This window comes from Haematobia irritans, chromosome 1, assembly GCF_050003625.1.
Source record: "Haematobia irritans isolate KBUSLIRL chromosome 1, ASM5000362v1, whole genome shotgun sequence".
NCBI lineage: Eukaryota > Metazoa > Arthropoda > Insecta > Diptera > Muscidae > Haematobia > Haematobia irritans.
This window is the reverse complement of record NC_134397.1, coordinates 23,625,603-23,645,230: the sequence shown is the minus strand read 5'-3', so window position 1 is coordinate 23,645,230 and position 19,628 is coordinate 23,625,603. Positions and strand designations below refer to the sequence as shown.

The window sequence follows — 19,628 nt, the reverse complement described above, 5'->3', positions numbered from 1 at the left end:
AACTTTTTGATTTTTTTTGTTATTTATATACTTTTAGAGTTGTGAATTCAAACTTTCAAAAGTTCTCAAGATACCCCTTCAATTAAAAATTGGTTAAATGTTATAAGAAAATGCATTGAAACTATTTCATACCTTCATTGGAAATTCAAGATATGTTTAACTGGAATTCTGGAGAACTATTCTCAAGATATTGAAAAATTAATTGGATCTTTTACATTTGAAATGTATACATATGGAATATTCTGTTTTGTTGTTTTGTTTATGTTTTTTTCTATGCTTAGTTTATAATAAAATTCGTAATCAAAATAAATGTTGGAATTAATGGACATTTTATATAAATATTTGATACAGATGAATGAAAAATGAAGTTGTTTTTTTAAGTGGCCCTTAAGGACCATACTGCCAACAAACCAGCCTTAGAGAATCTTAACAGCAAGATTTACTGAATTCATATTTTGCATAATTTATTAATAATTCTAAAGAATTAATTTAAATTTACAGTTAAAATATCCACTTATGTAGATCTAACGCATATATCAGCTGTTCACCGCAAATACAAAGTCTTTCTATTTTGGTTTTTTATATTTATTTTGTAGTACTTCGACATTATTCAGCTCATTTAATTTTGAATCATAAGTTTTTTTTAACATTTGTTTAAGTAGCACCCTCCAAATGCACTCCAATGCAGCAGATGTACTGCTCCCCATAACAAAGTAAAAAAATTTTGTATCCTTGTTTCAACGACTCTTTTTCATTTATTTAACACTTACTCATATAACTAAAAAATCATAAAAAATGTCCTGGGGTAACACGTGTGAAATTGACACATTATCCAATATCTCAAATGACACTTAAACCACAACACAACCATGGAAAATGAAACCACAACCAAATAAACCCCAAAAGGATCTCAAGAGGCAAATAAGAGCCATACGATCACTAAGCGGAAATACTGAGACTGTTAATTTTTAGTTTACGGAACATTAAAAAAAAAAAACAGAAAATAAACAAACAAAAAATAAAATTAAAAAAACAAGATTTATATATTTAAAGTGAGTACTAAGGCATCTTTTTAAGAATGTTATAAGGAGACAGATGCTTATAAGGAGATATGCTTCCATAAGGAGACAGACAAAGGGACTATGTCAAATTAGAACAAAATGTATATATTTTTAGGTCTCAATATAAATGCACTAGTATTTTTATCTGATTAGTAGTCCCTTTGCACCTTTTATTTGGAAAGAAAATGTAAAAAAATCGTGTACTAAACTTTTCGATTTGTTTTTATTAAATGATTAAATGTTTCCTTTTTATCTCTATACAAAAATTTGTAACATTTTATTACTATAGAAAATTTCTTCTAAATTTAATCTCTATAAAAAATTTCGTCAAAAATATTAAGAAATTTTATTTTGTTTCTTTAGAAAATTTCGTCGAAATTTTATATTTTTAGAAAATGATGTCAATATTTTATTTTTATAGAAAAATTTGTCAAGATTTTATTTCTAGGTTAGGTTGGGTGGCAGCCCGATGTATCAGTCTCACTTAGACTATTCAGTCCATTGTGATACCACAATGGTGAACTTCTCTCTTATCACTGAGTACTGCCCGATTCCATGTTAAGCACACTGACAAGGGACATCCTTTTTATAGCCGAGTCCGAACGGCGTTCCACAATGCAGGGAAACCACTTAGAAAACCTTTGAAACACTCAGAAATGTCACCAGCATTACTGAGGTGTTCGGTCGTAGCAGGAATCGTACCCACGACCTTGTGTATGCAAGGCGCGCATGCTAACCATTGCACCACGGTGGTTTCTTTTTCATTTCACTAGAAGTCAAAATTTTATTTCTATAGAAAATTTCATCGTAATTCTCTTTCTATAGAAAATTATATCGAATTTTCTAAATTCCGTTTCTATAGAAAATTTCGTCAAAATTTTGTTTCCATAAAAAAATTTGTCGAAATCCTATTTCTATAGAAAATTTCGTCAACATTTTATTTCTAAAGACAATTTATTTCTATAAAAATTTCGTCAACAATTTATTTCTATAGGTTAGGTTAGGTTAGGTTAGGTTAGGTTATGTGGCAGCCCGATGTATCAGGCTCACTTAGACTATTCAGTCCATTGTGATACCACAGTGGTGAACTTCTCTCTTATCACTGAGTGCTGCCCGATTCCATGTTAAGCTCAATGATTTCTCAATATTTCTATAGAATTTTTTTCCAAAATTTTTATTTCTACGGAAAATTTTGTCGAAATTTTATTTCTGTAGAAAATTTCGTCGAAATTTTATTTCGTTCGAAAATTTTATCAAAACCTTATTCGTATAGTAAATTTCATCGAAATTTTTAATTCTATAGACAATTTCATCAAAATTTTTAATTCTATAGACAATTTCATCGAAATTTTATTTCTATTGAAAATTTCGTCGAAATTTTATTTTATAGACAATTTCACCAAATTTTTATTTCTATAGAAAATTTCATCGAAATTTTATTTTATAGAAAATTTCATCGAAATTTTATTTTATAGAAAATTTCATCGAAATTTTATTTTATAGAAAATTTCATCGAAATTTTATCTTATAGAAAATTTCATCGAAATTTTATTGTATAGAAAATTTCATCGCAATTTTTAATTCTGTAAAAAAAATGTCATCGAAATTTCATTTCGTTAGAAAATTTCGTCGAAATTTTTAATTCTATAGAAAGTTTCGTGGAAATTTTTAATTCTATGGAAATTGTCGTTGAAATTTTCGTGCTACAAGAAATTTGGTCGACATTTTATTTCCAAAGGAAATTTGACCGAAATCTTATTTCTATACAAAATTTTGTCAATTTTTTTTTATTTTTTTTTTTTTATAAAAAATTTCATCGAAATTTTATTTCTATTGAAAATTTCATCGAGATTTTATTTCTATAGAAAATTTCGTCAAAATTTTATTTTTTAGAAAATTTCATCGAAATTTTATTTCTATAGAAAGTTCCATCGAAATTTTTTTTCTATAGAAAAGTTCGTCGCAATTTTTAATTATATAAAAAATTTCATCGAAATTTTATTTCTATAGAAATTTTCATCGAAATTTTTAATTCTATAGAAAGTTTCGTGGAAATTTTTAATTCTATAAAAATTGTCGTTGAAATTTTCGTTCTACAAGAAATTTGGTCGACATTTTAGTTCCAAAGGAAATTTTACCGAAATCTTATTTCTATAAAAAATTTTGTCAATTTTTTTTCTTCGAAAATTTCGTCGAAATTTTTAATTCTATCGGTAAGTTTGTCGAAAATTTCTATTCTTAAGAAAAATATCTCGAAATTTTTTTTTTTCTATAGAAACTTTAGTCGAAATTTTATTTCATAGAAAATTTCGTTGAAATTTTATTTCTATAGAACATTTCGTCGAAATTTTATTTCTGTAGAAAATTTTGTCGAAATTTTATTTCTATAGAAAATTTCGTCGAAATTTTATTTTATAGATAATTTCATCGAAAATGTAATTCTATAGGAAATTTCATCAAATGTTTATTTCTATAGAAAATTTCATCGAAATTTTATTTTATAGAAAATTTCATCAAAATTTTATTTTATAGAAAATTTTGTCGAAATTTTATTTTATAGATAATTTCATCGAAATTTGTAATTCTATAGGAAATTTCACCAAATTTTTATTTCTATAAAAAATTTCGTCGAAATTTTATTTTTGTTGTTTTGATGTCAGCTTTAAAACCATTGCGCTGACTAAACTACAAGAGTAGCTTAATCAACAGAGGAAATTAATGTTTGTGAATTTTTGGGCAAAGCCCTATAGACTGCAAGATGGTTGGATGGACGCACGTTTCCGAATTACCACATTTCTCATCAGCATCCTCTACTTGCAGCAAAACTATCAATTATCAGAAATAAAAAACAAAAACGAAATTTTATTTCTACGGAAAATTTCGCCCAAATTTTATTTCTGTAGAAAATTTCGTCGAAATTTTATTTCGTTCGAAAATTTTATCAAAACCTTATTCGTATAGAAAATTTCATCGAAATTTTTAATTCTATAGACAATTTCATCGAAATTTTTAATTCTATAGACAATTTCATCGAAATTTTATTTCTATTGAAAATTTCGTCGAAATTTTATTTTATAGACAATTTCATCGAAATTTGTAATTCTATAGGAAATTTCACCAAATTTTTATTTCTATAGAATATTTCATAGAAATTTTATTTTATAGAAAATTTCATCGAAATGTCACTTTTATACCTGGTTTCTCCGAAAGATTCAAAAACTCTGAAATTTATGACAAGGACAAGATTCAACTCGCTTTCAGAACGCACAATACAATGGACCAATTCTATGGGAAAACAAAATCAAAAGTTAAAAAGGAGGACAAATCAAATTTAGTATACCAAATAAAATAAAATGTAATGGAGACGGGTCCGACATATGCCAAAAGGTATATGTTGGTACTACAGGAACTAAATTAAAGGCGAGAATTTCATCCCACAAATCTGTCAAGTCATTGGATCAAAAGACGGCACTCGCAACCCACTGTACACAAACTGGACACAGCCCGAATTTTGACGATGTAGATGTATTAGTGCAAGAGAGTAATCCGTTCCGACGATATACCTTAGAGATGCTTTATATCACCGACGTTCCCAGCGAGAAGAGATTAAACTTTAAAACAGACACAGATAAATGTTCTCAAATGTATAGATACATCATAAAAAAACACGGACGCAGACATATTTAGTTGGCAATCAAATTTTCTAAAAAGCAGACGTAATCACTCTCTACAATTTTTTGATTATTTCCTAAAAATACTTTAATGTAAATATAAATTGTTTGTGTTACACGTACATTGTGTACTAATATTTGTTATTTATGTAGATCCCCGTCGAAGACTAACGATGTTAGTCGAAATATTGGAGAATAAAGTTAACAAGTAATCAAAAATCGTAAAAAGGATTTTTTATTAAAAAGGACCTCAAGCCGAAATAATAATAAAATAAATTTTATAGAAAATTTCATCGAAATTTTTAATTCTATAAAAAAAAATGTCATCGAAATTTTATTTCTGTAGAAATTTTCATCGAAATTTTTAATTCTTTTGAAAATTTCATCGAAATTTCATTTCTTTAGAAAATTTCGTCGAAATTTTTAACTATAGAAATTGTCGTTGAAATTTTCGTTCTACAAGAAATTTGGTCGATATTTTATTTCCAAAAGAAATTTGACCGGATGGACGCACGTTTCGGAATTACCACATTTCTCATCAGCATCCTCTACTTGCAGCAAAACTATCAATTATCAGAAAAAAAAACAAACAAAAACGAAAATTTATTTCTTTAGAAAATTTCGTAGAAATTTTATTTCTACAGAAAATTCGTCGAAATTTTATTTCTATAGACAATTTCGTCGAAATTTTATTTCGTTCGAAAATTTCATCAAAACCTTATTTGTATAGAAAATTTAATCGAAATTTTTAATTATATAGAAAATTTCATCGAGATTTTATTTCTATAGGAAATTTCGACAAAATTTTATTTTTTAGAAAATTTTGTCGAAATTTTTATTTCTATAGAAAAGTTAATCGAAATTTTATTTCTATAGAAAAGTTCGTCGAAATTTTCATCGAAATTTTTAATTATATAAGAAATTTCATCGAAATTTTATTTCTATTGAAATTTCCATCGAAATTTTTAATTCTATTGAAAATTGCATCGAAATTTATTTCTGTAGAAAATTTGATTGACATTTTATTTTCATAGAAAATTTCATCGAAATTTTATTTCTATAGCAAATTTCGTCGACATTTTATTTCTATAGCAAATTTCGTTGAAATCTTATGTATTTTTGCTTTTTGGAACAGACAATTTCGTCGCATATAAAGAAAATTTCAGCTCAAAGAAATCCAACGTTTGATATCATTGTTTAGTCTCTGAAATTTACATCAACGTATTGTCACTTGTTATATGTTAAAAATTTCAAATTTCAAACAGCGTAGACGTCATTTTCATACAAATTTCCAATATCCCTAAATTTGATTTTTTTTTCATCAAATTATTTTTGTCAAATAAATTCCACATCCAAATGGCTAAAATCAAAACTCCAAGCAAAGTGTCCGCAAGTGAGGCCAAAGGTAAGGTTAGCATTCAAGGGAATTCAAAATCCGTCAAGCAAATTCCTCATCAAGAAGAGGAGGTCGTTGTGAGTCATATAAGAAATCCATTTTACTCTCTTGCTGAACACCTTCAGAAATGGATAGAGAAAAATAGTCAACCTAAGCGGTATCATTTTGCAAAACCCATAAGACGGGAACCCACACGATGGGCTAAACGTGGTCCCATGGCTCGAAGGGATTGGGTACGATTTTACAATTGGGCTGCCAAAAATGCAGCTCCCAAACCTATGTATGAACCCAAAGTAAAGAAACGTGTCGATAAAACCGACGACAAAAAAACCAAAGAACCTAAAGAGCGTGTCTCTTATGAAGAGCTAATGGAGCGTGCAGAAACACTGGCTAGGCCTCGTAAACGGCGTAGTAAATATGAATATCCCCCAGAACCCGTGTTCGCTTTTATACCTCAACTTAATCCCAAAAGACCACCAAAAAAGGAACGTGGACGTCCTTTCGCAACACCAGATGTTCCACCAGATTTTCAACATGATGAATTGGAAATCGACTTTTGGTCTCAATTACGATTTCCCCTCAGACCATCGGTATTTACCTATAATCCCACCGAAAATATTCTACGATTAGCTAAACCTAAAGATGTGCCACCACAGAAGCAACATTGTCCCATACCGGAAAAGCCTGAAGAATATGTAGCACCAAGAAGACGTATGTCTTCGCGTCAATGGAGGGAACACAAGAGACGTTTGGAATATTTGGCCAAACCAATTTATCGTCCAGTCATAGATTATTTTTACTATTCTTAAGTCCATGGCTGTTTAGGGAAATGAACTTTTTTTCAATATAAATTTAGTTTGTTGTTAAATCATAACAAATTAAGAATTTTTTTATTTTTGAAAATTTGCTTTGAAATTTTCTATAAATAATTTAATAGGAAGTTTTCTATGAAAAAGTTAATAAACATTTTTATAGAATTTTTTCATTAAACATTTGGTAGAAATATTTTGTAAAACCTTCGTAAATTTTTTTTCAATTAAAATTCTTATAAAATTTTTTCAATAACAAATTTCAGACTATTTGATATCAAAAATTTCATAGTTTAATATATTAATCAATTTCCTCTAAAGATTTCATGGAATTTTTCTATAAAATATTTCATAGTCTTCTATAAAAAATTTCATAGGCCAAATTTTTATACAATTTTTTCCATAAAAACTTTTTTGATTTTTTCATAAAAACTGTTACTATAGAAAATTTCATAAAAGTTTTTTTTATACACATTTTCATGAAAATTTACTATAAAAATTCATAGAATATTTTGTACGCAAACAATATAATTATAAAATTTTTAAATAGAAATTTCATAGAATTTTTTCTAGAAAAACTTCAAACATTTTTTTCAATAAAAATGAATTTTCATGAAAATTTACTATAAAAATTCATAGAATATTTTCTACGAAAAAATATAATTATAAAATTTTTAAATAGAAATTTCGTAGAATTTTTTCTAAAAAAACTTCAAACATTTTTTTTTTAATAAAAATGACCTCGAGCTTGATTAGTTACTGATTTACACAAGACAATTAAAAAGGTCGATTAAAATAAAGAAAACAAAAAATTTAATATAATTTTCTCTTTAAAAAATTTCATAGATTTTCCCTTTAAAAAATTTCATAGACTTTTCTCCTTAAATATTTTATAAATTTTTGTCTATAAAACAGTTTCAAACAATTTTTCTATAAAACTTTCATAATTTTTTTTAAATAGAATTTTCTCTTTAAAAAATTTCATATATATTATCTTTAAAAAATTTCATAGAGTTTTCTCTTTAAACATTTCATCAATTTTTGTCTATAAAAAAATTTCATAAAATTTTTCTATAAAACTTTCTTTTTTTTTTCAATAAAAAATTTCAGAGTATTTGATAGTACAAATTTTCATAGTGTTTCTACTGGAAAATTTTCTCTAAAAAATTTCATACAATTTTTCTATAAAACATTTCATAAATTTTTCTCTTTAAATATTTCATATATTTTTGTCTATAAATTTCGTATAACATATTCTTGTCTATAATAAATTTCAAAGATTTTTTTCAGTAAAGATATCATACATTTTTTTCAATAAAAAATTGTGAGTATTTGAAATTACAAATTCCATAGTCTCCTCTAAATGCATAGTTTTTTCTATAAAAAATTTCATAATTTTTTTTATAAAAAATGATAGATTTTCTTTTAACTTTCTCATCATTCCGTAGAATGTTTCTATAAGAAAGTTTGTAGAATTTATTGTATAAAAAATTTCAAAGAACGTTTTATATAAAAAATTTCACAGACTTTTTCTAGTACAAAATACCAGCATAACATCGTCGCCAAAAAAGTAGTGAAAATGTTCTTGTTGGATCCGAAAGTGGTGACGTGGCATAGGACGGATATTCACCATTTCAACAGTCGTTGTACTGAATTTGCATCATTTCTTAAAGTGTGATCCGAATTCAGTGTTTTAGAAATGAATTTGTTATATTTTGTCTGTAACATTTGACATAAAATCTTTTAAAAAATAATTCTCCAATGGATTTAGATTTTTTTTTTCGATAAAATTTAAATAATTTATACCATATTATTATTTTAACCTATTTGAAACAATAAAAGTTCAAATAACCCTTTAAAATATGAAAAAAGCAATTTATAAAAAAATTTTATTAAAATAACTTCCTGTGAGGTGAATATATAGAACATCTTTGGGAGGACATTTTTGGAAGTGCTTTTAAATTAGAGCCTTTAAAAAAACTTCCATTTTTTGCTGGTGTGTTATAGATGCTTTTGTCAATAAAAATATTATAGATATTTTTTTCATCCAAAACTGTTGTAACAGATTGGCTGATAACGTATAAAATATTCCTCCTCACAAATATTCTATAGAAATAAAAGTTTGATAATATTTTCTAAAATTTTTACAAAATTTTCTATAGAAATAAAATTTTGACAAAAATTTCTTTACAAATAAAATTTTGACAAAATGTTCTGTAGAAATAAAATTTTGACAAAATTTGCTATAGAAATAAAATTTTCTAGATTTTTTAATGTTTGGTAGATTGGTAGAATTCTTGACGTTTTATAAAATATTCCTCCTCACAAATTTTCTATAGAAATAAAAGTTTGATATTTTCTAAAATTTTTACGAAATTTTCTATAGAAATAAAATTTTGACAAAAATTTCTATACAAATAAAATTTTGACAAAATTTTCTATAGAAATAAAATGTTGACAAAATTTTCTATAGAAATCAAATATTGATAAAATTGTCTATAGAAATAAAATTTTGCAAAATTTTCTATATAAATAAAATTTTGCAAAATTTTCTATATAAATAAAATTTTGCTAAAATTTTCAAAAGAAATAAAATTTTGCAAAAATTTTCAATAGAAATAAAATTTTGCAAAAATTTTCAATAGGTATAAAATTTTGCAAAAAATATCTATAGAAATAAAATTTTGACAAAATTATCTATAGAAATAAAATTTTGACAAAATTTTCTATAGAAATAAAATTTTGACAAAATTATCTATAGAAATAAAATTTTGACAAAATTTTCTATAGAAATAAAATTTTTACATAATTTTCTATTAAAAGTAAGATTTTGACAAAATTTTCTGTAGAAATAAAATTTTGTCAAAATTTTCTATAGAAATAAAATTTTCACAAAGTAGATTATAGAAATAAAATTTTGACAAAATAAGATTTTTTTGTTAGGTAGTTTTTTGTTATAATTTTCTCCAAATTTGGTAAATTTTATTTGGTTCGAGTGGGAACAGGGCATGGGACTCTCATCCAAGCAGAATTTGTCAAAAAAATGTGAAGTGGAAATTCCACCCATATGTCGTATTCTGAGAGGTATCCAATTTTCAAAGATCTGCATAAACACGGCGTTCTTTGAGGTCCATTTAAATGACCGTTATAATACCGGATTCTCACAATATTTTATAGAAATTTACTTGTCATCTCGTGTTTTTTACTTTAAAGTCAATCCTTTTCAAAAACCTGAACTTTCGAATCTTGTGATCATTCTGAAGTAGAGCTCGACAGAAGAATCGTTAACAGCTTCCACATTCGGCCAAAAAGCGTTATCGGCGTGCTGAAGCCGATAACGTTTTTTTCCTAAAAATTATGAAAATAAAATTTAAAATTTTACCTTAGCAGGGATTTGAGCTTGTGCTGTTTGGCTTGTTTACTTCCATGGGAGTTCCAATTTGAGTATTTCCAAAAAAATTTTGCCTAGCCTTAACCGGTTGGCTGATAAGTCCCCGGTCTAACAAAGAAAAACACATTTTTTGTCAAAATTCGTTTTTGTTATTGAACATAGTTCCCTTCAAGAGCGATACAACGGTTATAACGACCTTCCAATTTTTTGATACCATTTTGGTAATACTCCTTCGGTTTTGCCTCAAAATAGGCCTCAGTTTCGGCGATACCTCTTCATTGCAGCCAATTTTTTCCCTGCGAGCATCCTTTTGAGGTCTGAGAACAAGAAAAAGTCGCTGGGGGCCAGATCTGGAGAATACAGTGGGTGGGGAAGCAATTCGAAGCCCAATTCATGAATTTTTGCCATCGTTCTCAATGACTTATAGCACGGTGCGTTGTCTTGGTGAAACAACACTTTTTTCTTCTTAATATGGGGCCATTTTTCCGCGATTTCGACCTTCAAACGCTCCAATAACGCCATATAATAGTCACTGTTGATGGTTTTTCCCTTCTCAAGATAATCGATAAAAATTATTCCATGCGCATCCCAAAAAACTGAGGCCATTACTTTGCCAGCGGACTTTTGAGTTTTTCCACGCTTCGGAGACGGTTCACCGGTCGCTGTCCACTCAGCCGACTGTCGATTGGACTCAGGAGTGTAGTGATGGAGCCATGTTTCATCCATTGTCACATATCGACGGAAAAACTCGGGTGTATTACGAGTTAACAGCTGCAAACACCGCTCAGAATCATCAACACGTTGTTGTTTTTGGTCAAATGTGAGCTCGCGCGGCACCCATTTTGCACAGAGCGTCCGCATATCCAAATATTGATGAATGATATGACCAATACGTTCCTTTGATATCTTTAAGGCCTCTGCTATCTCGATCAATTTCATTTTACGGTCATTCAAAATCATTTTGTGGATTTTTTTGATGTTTTCGTCGGGCATCCACTGCGTTCACCGTCCTCCGTGCTCATTTCACCACGCTTGAATTTTGCATACCAATCAATTATTATTTATTTCCCTGGGGCAGAGTCCGGAAACTCATTATCAAGCCAAGTTTTTGCTTCCACCGTATTTTTTCCCTTCAGAAAACAGTATTTTATCAAAACACGAAATTCCTTTTTTTTCCATTTTTTTCACAATAACAAAAGTTGCTTCACAAAAGACGCTCTATCTCACAAACTAGTTGACTTGCAGACGTCAAATTTTGACACGAATCATTTGAAGGTTGGTACTATATAAAAATAATATGCATTTAATACTAGCGGCGCCATCTATGTGTCAGACCGGGGACTTGTTAATAAAATTCGTCGATTTTTTTCATAAAGTATTTCATAGAATTGTTTTCATAAATCATTTCATAGATATTTTGCTTCAAAAAATTCCATAGAATTGTTTGTTTCGAAAGTTTCTCTAGAACTTGTTCTATAAAAGATTTCATAAAGTTTTTTTTCCTATAAAAAATGTGATAGAATACTTAATATAAAATTGTCATAGATTTCCTATAAAAAATTTAATTGAATTTTTTCAAAAAAAACTAATAACACATTTCTATAGAAGGTTTCATATATTTATTGATATTAAAAATTATGTGGAATATTAAAAAAAATTGAATGGATTAAATTTTGTAATAAAAAATTGCATTGTTTTTATTTTCTAAAAATAGAATTTTTTTATAATCAACAATTTTTATATATATTTTTTTTTTCATTATGAACTTTCAGAATTTTTCCTATAGACTGCCACAGAATTTTCGTGAAGTTTTTAAAGATTATCTTGTTTAATTTCCCACTAAATAAAACTGACATTTTCACCCAACAATTTGAGCCAATTTGAAATTATGTCTTTATTTCCCTTCTCTTGGCGATGTCTCTTTGATGGCTGTCTGCCATTTATTGCTGTAGTCAGAGTATAGTGCAGCAGGTACAGATGTTGTTAGTTCATGTTAACTGGCAATTTCCTTAGATCATTTCTATTAGGTTTAATAGCTTTGATTGTCAATAAATAATAATGGCTCTAATTAAAATTAACATAAATCTTAACATTTAGTGTAGACATTTGATTTTTGGCTTTTTTGATCATATTTACAAAAAAAAAGCGAAATTTTTTTCGTGTTGTATGGATTTATAAGAATAGAGTATAACGATTCATTCACCAATTCTGCAATCATGAGTATTGCCTACCTCAGACCAAGTTATGGATGTTTGATTTGGTTATGGTAACCCATAAGCAACCACCACTACCGCTGTTGGAGCAGTCAACACTACCACCAGCAGCAACAACAAACATCATGTTTTACCACAATTTAAATTTATCTTTAGTATTCAATTTATTACTTTTCTATTACCATATTGATAGGTCGTTTTTGGCTGTTGGTTTTTAGGTTGTTATACAAACAACGCTCACCATTTACCCGTCAACCAAATTCACTACTACGAAAAACTGCCTACAATTACTACCTGTAACCAAGAAAGGTGAACTTAAAGGGGTTACTACAGTATTCCAAACTATTTGATATTTCTTAGACCATAACCTACTACCTTTAGTCTTCAATCCATCATCCATGATGAGGTCGGCTTCCTTCTGGAAATATTGAATGACTATATGTATGTCTGCCTGGTTTTTTGTCGACTTACTTGGTGGTGACTTCCCCATACAACCTGCCATTTCATGTTCAATTTTAATGAAATATCGAACACAACGACAACAAATACGGTATCGAGGCCTGCATAGTAAATGAAAGAAAAATCCCTGTGATTACCATAAAAACTGTTTTTTTGATTTTGCATCAACCGAAAAATACTTCTTTGCGGTTTAACATACATACTAAATTTGTTTATATTTTTTTGTTGTTTGTTTTTCTAGTCATTCATTCCAATTTTTCTTGGCCATGTTAGAGAGATATTTTATTGAATTTCCTCAACAGCACCATTAGTTACAATCAATAAGGTTACATTGGAACCTTGCTCATATTTATATCAAAATTAAAAATATTTTTCTATAAGATTTCTTAAAAAAATGATAAAGCATTTTTTAACTTTGTATAAAAACCTTTCGTAATTCTAAATTATTAAAATTTTATAAAAATTCTAGAAATTTCTTTTGCTTTTCAGTGTTTCTAAAAACATACATACACAGAAAAAATCGTGTTATAGACATTTTTGTAACATATATTAAAACTTTCTTTTATACTAAAGATTCATAGAAATTTTTCCTAGAAAAAGATACTTTGGGTACACCGAAAAAAATATTTACCTGATATTAAAGATTACGCAACCTAAATTTTAGGATGCGAAATTTACAAAATATTAAGAACAAATTTCTTTAAAATAATGACATTTTAATTAAAGATAGGTTTAAAATCTTTGCTACAAAATTTTTTTTTCATTAAATTTATGACACAAGTTTGTAAATTTGCGTCCCTCCGTTAAAGTCGCATGTGTTTGAATTAAGGCTAATTTTCCTTAAAGTAAAGAAACACATTTTTGATTTATACAAATTGTCCTTAAATTAACTGAAATATTGAAACTTTAGATTACAAAAAAAATTTCAAATATAGGCTAAGACTTATTTTGAGGATTTAGCTTCTTTGGTTTAAAGTGTTTTTTTTTTTTTGGGAATTAAGAAAACATTTTTAATGTGGATTTTTAAACTGGCATTTGTCTGTACGTGAGTACCTTTATTAGGTTAGGTTATGTGGCAGCCCGATGTATCAGGCTCACTTAGACTATTCAGTCCATTGTGATACCACAGTGGTGAACTTCTCTCTTATCACTGAGTGCTGCCCGATTCCATGTTAAGCTCAATGACAAGGGACCTCCTTTTTATAGCCGAGTCCAAACGGCGTTCCACATTCCAGTGAAACCACTTAGAGAAGCTTTGAAACCCTCAGAAATGTCACCAGCATTAATGAGGTCGGTCGTAGCAGGAATCGAACCCACGACCTTGTGTATGCAAGGCGGGCATGGTAACCATTGCACCACGGCGGCTCCCGAGTACCTTTATTAATAAACTGCGAAAAGAGAATGAAAATTTGATAAATGAGATCTGTATCCTAATTTTAATTTTATTGGTCCTAGATTTAAAGGCAGATAGGTCGCTAAAGAATTTCTTTATTCTAAAGAAGCCGCATCTTTGGCTCGGAATCAATACGAAAATCCTTAAGGGAAGGTCAAAATCATTGGATCCAAGTAAACTTTTTGTGGAGTGCAGTTCAAAACGTCTTTTCGTATTCCTATTCAAACTTAAATTCAACCCGACATGTAGCATTTTGCTCTACCACCTATTGCCATTTTTTTATTACAATAGAAAATCTTGTTTATATTTTGTCAAAATTTTATTTTTATGGAAAATTTTACTTCTATAGAAAATTTTGTGAAAATTGTACTTCTATAAAAATTTGTCAAAATTTTACTTTTATAGAAAATTTTGTCAAAATTTTATTCCAATAGAAAATTTTGTCAAAATTTTATTCCAATAGAAAATTTTGTCAAAATTTTATTTCTATAGAAAATTTTTTCAAAATTTTATTTTTATAAAAAAATTTTGTCAAAATCTTATTTTCATAGAAAATGTAGTCAAAATTTTATTTTCATAGACAATTTTGTCAAAATTGTATTTTCATAGAAAATTTTGTCAAAATTTTATTTTCATAGAAAATTTTGTCAAAATTTCATGTCTATAGAAAAATTTTGTCAAAATTTTATGTCTATAGAAAAATTTTGTCAAAATTTTATGTATACAGAAAAATTTAGCAACATTTTGTTTCTATAGAAAATGTTTGCAAAATTTTATTTCTATAGAAAATTTTATCAACATTTTATTTCTATAGAAAATTTTTGCAAAAATTTATTTCTATAGAAGATTTTTGCAAAATTTTATTTCTATTTTTGGAAAAATTTATTTCTATAGAAATTTTAATGTCTATAGAAAAATTTTGCAAAATTTTATTTCTATAAAAAATTTTTGGAAAATTTTATTTCTATAAAAAATTTTTGTATTTCTATAGAAAAATTGTATAGCATTTTTTTGTTTTAATTTTATATCTATAGAAAATTGTGTAGAAAATTTTTGCAAGATTTTAAAGGAAATTTTTGCAAAATTCTCTTTTTGTATTTTTATTTTTATGGAAAATTTTGATTCTATAGAAAATTTTGGCAAAATTTTACTTCTATAGAAAATTTTGGCAAAATTTTACTTCTATAGAAAATTTTGTCAAAATTTTATTTCCATGGAAAATTTTTGCTAAATTTTATTTCGTTTTGTTTTGTTATTGTTGGTTTATTCTTCAATCATTATTGTTGTTTTTGATTTCATCTTAAAACCATGCATTGACTAAACTACAAGTGTAGCTTAAGGAACAGAGAAAAAAATGTTTATAAAATTTATTTGGGCAAAGCCCTATAGACTGCAAAATGGTTCGATGGACGCACGTTTCGGAATTACCACATTCCTCATCAGCATCCTCTACTTGCAGCAAAACTATCAACCAATTATCAGAATAAATTCAGGCAGTTCAATAAACCCAAAGTGAACCACGCTTGAACCTTCCGAAAAAAGGTTTACGATAGCCGGCTTATGCCGAAATAAATTGGTACAAACATATATCTTTTTCTTTACCACTATCAAATCATCGATTTAAGTGCAGTTGACTGGGTTTATTTTGAGCGTGCTTCCTCTTACTTCATTCGTTTTGTTTTGTTATTGTTGGTTTATTCTTCAGTCATTATTGTTTTTGATTTCAGCTTCAAACCATGCATTGACAAAACTAGAAGTGTAGCTTAACCAACAGGGGAAAAGATGTTTGTCAAATTTATTTGGGCACAGCCCTATAGACTTCAAAATTTTTTGAAATTTTGCAAAATTTTATTTCTAAAGAAACCTTTTGAAAAATGTTATTTTTGTAGACAATGTTTGCAAAATTTTATTTCTATAAAATATTTTTGCAATATTTTATTTCTATAGAACATTTTTATAAAAATTTTATTTCTATTGAAAAATTTAAAAATTTTGTCGATTTTTTTTTTGCTATAAAAATTTTGTTAAACATTTTATTTCTATAAAAAAGTTTGAAAATGTAATTTCTATAGAAAATTTTTGCAAAATTTTATTTCTGTAGAAATTTTGTCAAAATCGATCAAATTCTATTTGGTCCGAGCAATTCTAAAATGGAAGAGAAATGTCTATCATTTTTCTATAGAAAATTTTGTCTGAAATTTTTTTAATACAGCCCAGCATTAATAACAGGTTGGCTGATAAGTCCCCGGAAAGAAAAACACATTTTTTGTCAAAATTCGTTTTTATTATTCAACATAGTTCCTTCCAATTTTTTGATACCATTTTGGTAGTACTCCTTCGGTTTTGCCTTAAAATAGGCCTCAGTTTCGGCGATCACCTCTTCATTGCAGCCAAATTTTTTCCCTGCGAGCATCCTTTTGAGGTTTGAGAACAAGAAAAAGTCGCTGGAGGCCAGATCTGGTGAATACGGTGGGTGGGGAAGCAATTCGAAGCCAAATTCATGAATTTTTGCCATCGTTCTCAATGACTTATGGCACGGTGCGTTGTTTTGGTGAAACAACACTTTTGTCTTCTTCATATGGGGCCGTTTTGCCGCGATTTCGACCTTAAAACGCTCCAATAACGCCATATAATAGTCAATGTTGATGGTTTTTCCCTTCTCAAGATTATCGATAAAAATTATTCCATGCGCATCCCAAAAAACAGAGCCCATTACCTTGCCAGCGGACTTTTGAGTCTTTCCACGCTTCGGAGACGGTTCACCGGTCGCTGTCCACTCAGCCGACTGTCGATTGGACTCAGGAGTGTAGTGATGGAGCCATGTTTCATCCATTGTCACATATCGACGGAAAAACTCGGGTGTATTACGAGTTAACACCTGCAAACACCGCTCAGAATCATCAACACGTTGTTGTTTTTGGTCAAATATGAGCTCGCGCGGCACCCATTTTGCACAGAGCTTCCGCATATCCAAATATTGATGAATGATATGACCACTAGCGGCGCCATCTATGTGTCAGACCGGGGACTTTTCAGCCAACCCGTTATTTGGTAGATTTTTCCTAAATCATTACTTCTACACTGAAAACAATATTGTCGTGAGGTCAAAGATTTCATGTCTTTAAAATACGAATACAAATTCTGCTTAGCATAGAAGACGCATTTCTCTAAAATAAAGTTGTTTTCCTTGCCCACAAGTCGATAAACTTTTCAATGAAGTCGTATTGTCCTTATAATTAAGTGATTTGACTTAAATATGGGTATCTTAACATGAAAGAAAAAAATTTATAGGCTAAGGTCAACTTGACTTTAATAATTCAGAAAAATTCTTTAAATTTAATGAAATTGTCTTTAAATTTGTTGTCTTTTTGCATCTTGACTACAAAGCAAAAAATCGTTCAAATATAGGACATGTTTTTCAAAACTTTATTTTAAAGAAGTTTTTTACTTCAAACATAGCATAATTTCTACTGGAAGGCGAGCCCTAATTTGGAAAATAAAGTTGCCGTTAACTCGTTTTTAAAGGACTTTGATAGCATATGAAGAAAAAAAGCTGAGAAAGCGAAAAATTAAAATTTGCTTCCTAGAAGCAAGTACACAAAACTTAAATTTAAAAGAGAATTGTGTCTTAAAAGTATCCTTACTTGTATTCTCCGCTTCTTTGGCTCGGAATCAATACCAATTTTTTTAAAGTAAAGACAAAATCTTTGGAACCGAATATGCTTTTTTTCAGTGTAATGAAAACAAACTATTATGCAAATCTATAAAATCTAGGCTTCACTGTTCATCGCCGGAAAAAAACGAGTCAAGCCAATTCATTTATTCATTGTATCTTGTCATAAGTTTTATCAATAATTTTATGCTTTGTTATTGTCGTTGTCGTCTTGGACGATGTTTTGTTATAGTGATTTTTCGTCGGTTTTGAATTTGGTTTGGTACCCAATTTTATTTCTTTCTTTAGTTGGTCTTGTTTTATTTTCGCTGTGCTATTTGAAGAATTCCACTTTATTTGTTGTTGTTGTTTTTTTTAGTTGTTGTGAGGTTTCAGTTTGGTATGTACATCGACATGTATTCCGTATTTGTGGCAGCTACGAAAAAATGTTTCTTTTATGCTTTACCGTGGTTTTTGATTTGATTCGAAATCCGAATTCGATTTTCTTGTGTTTTTATTTGTATGTATTTCGGTCAATCGTCTTTTGATGGATAAATGGATGGATGGTAGGAAGGAAGGCTAGATGGAAAAGAGGGGCTTTTAGTGGTTGACATCGTCATAGTTAGCCTTTCCTTACAATTGCATTGAAGGGAAGTCAATAAGGATGGTAGGGATTTTTGGGATTTTGAAGAAAACTCCAAAATTTCCCATTCTAATTCCAATAATACTCTCGATTTTAATCATGATCACGTATGCAGCAAAACTGAGTACTGAGTAGTCTCAGTATGAGTCCTACCAAAAATATCGTGCGTAAGAAAAAAATTTCCACAGTGAGTGTGGGTAAGCTTGAGTAAAAAAAAACTCATGTGCACACCTGTAGTCATCCGTGGCCATCAGCTCTGGCGAGGGGAAACAACACTGGAAAGCATATTTACGTGGTATTAAAGGTTACGTAACCTAAAGGGCACACAATTTACACACTAATTAAGACAATTTTCTTTAAAATATGAAATTTTAATTTATAATCTTAATAAGTTTATAATCTTTGCTTCAAAAATATTTTCTATTAAATTTATTACGCAAAGTTTGGAAATTTTCGTCCCTCCTTTTGGACTAAGAAAATTTTCCTTACAGTAAAGGAAACCAGTTTTGATTTAAAGAAATCGTCCTTAAAATAATTGAAATATGAAATTCTTAGATTGAAGATAAAATCGCTTCACATATAGGCTAAGATTTACTTTTGAGTATTTTGTATCTTTGGTTTAAAGTTTTTTTTTTTATACCCTCCACCATTGTCATTCCGTTTGTAACACATCGAAATATTGCTCTAAGACCCCATAAAGTATATATATTCTGGGTAGTGGTGAAATTCTGAGTCGATCTGTGCATGTCCGTCCGTCCGTCCGTCTGTTGAAATCACCCTAACTTCCGAACGAAACAAGCTATCGACTTCAAACTTGGCACAAGTAGTTGTTATTGATGTAGGTCCGATGGTATTGCAAATGGACCATATCGGTCCACTTTTACGTATAGCCCCCATATAAACGGATCCCCAAATTTGGCTTGCGAGGCCTCTAAGAGAA

At 28.7% G+C, this 19,628-nt stretch overlaps 2 protein-coding genes across 3 annotated transcripts in view; both read left to right on the top strand.

Annotated features, from left to right (window-relative positions):
• Positions 1–19,628, top strand: part of Ino80 (chromatin-remodeling ATPase INO80) — a 177,895-nt gene that overhangs the window by 141,299 nt on the left and 16,968 nt on the right. The gene's annotated exons all lie outside the window — the stretch shown is intronic.
• Positions 5,949–7,013, top strand: LOC142220453 (uncharacterized). Its single transcript, XM_075289605.1, has one exon. It carries the CDS (start codon positions 6,089–6,091, stop codon positions 6,935–6,937), a length of 849 nt encoding a protein of 282 aa, XP_075145720.1. The 5' UTR covers positions 5,949–6,088; the 3' UTR covers positions 6,938–7,013.

Coding starts and splice junctions, on each gene's coding strand:
- LOC142220453 (XM_075289605.1), top strand. CDS start 6,089: ATGGCTAAAATCAAAACTCCAAGCAAAGTGTCCGCAAGTGAGGCCAAA.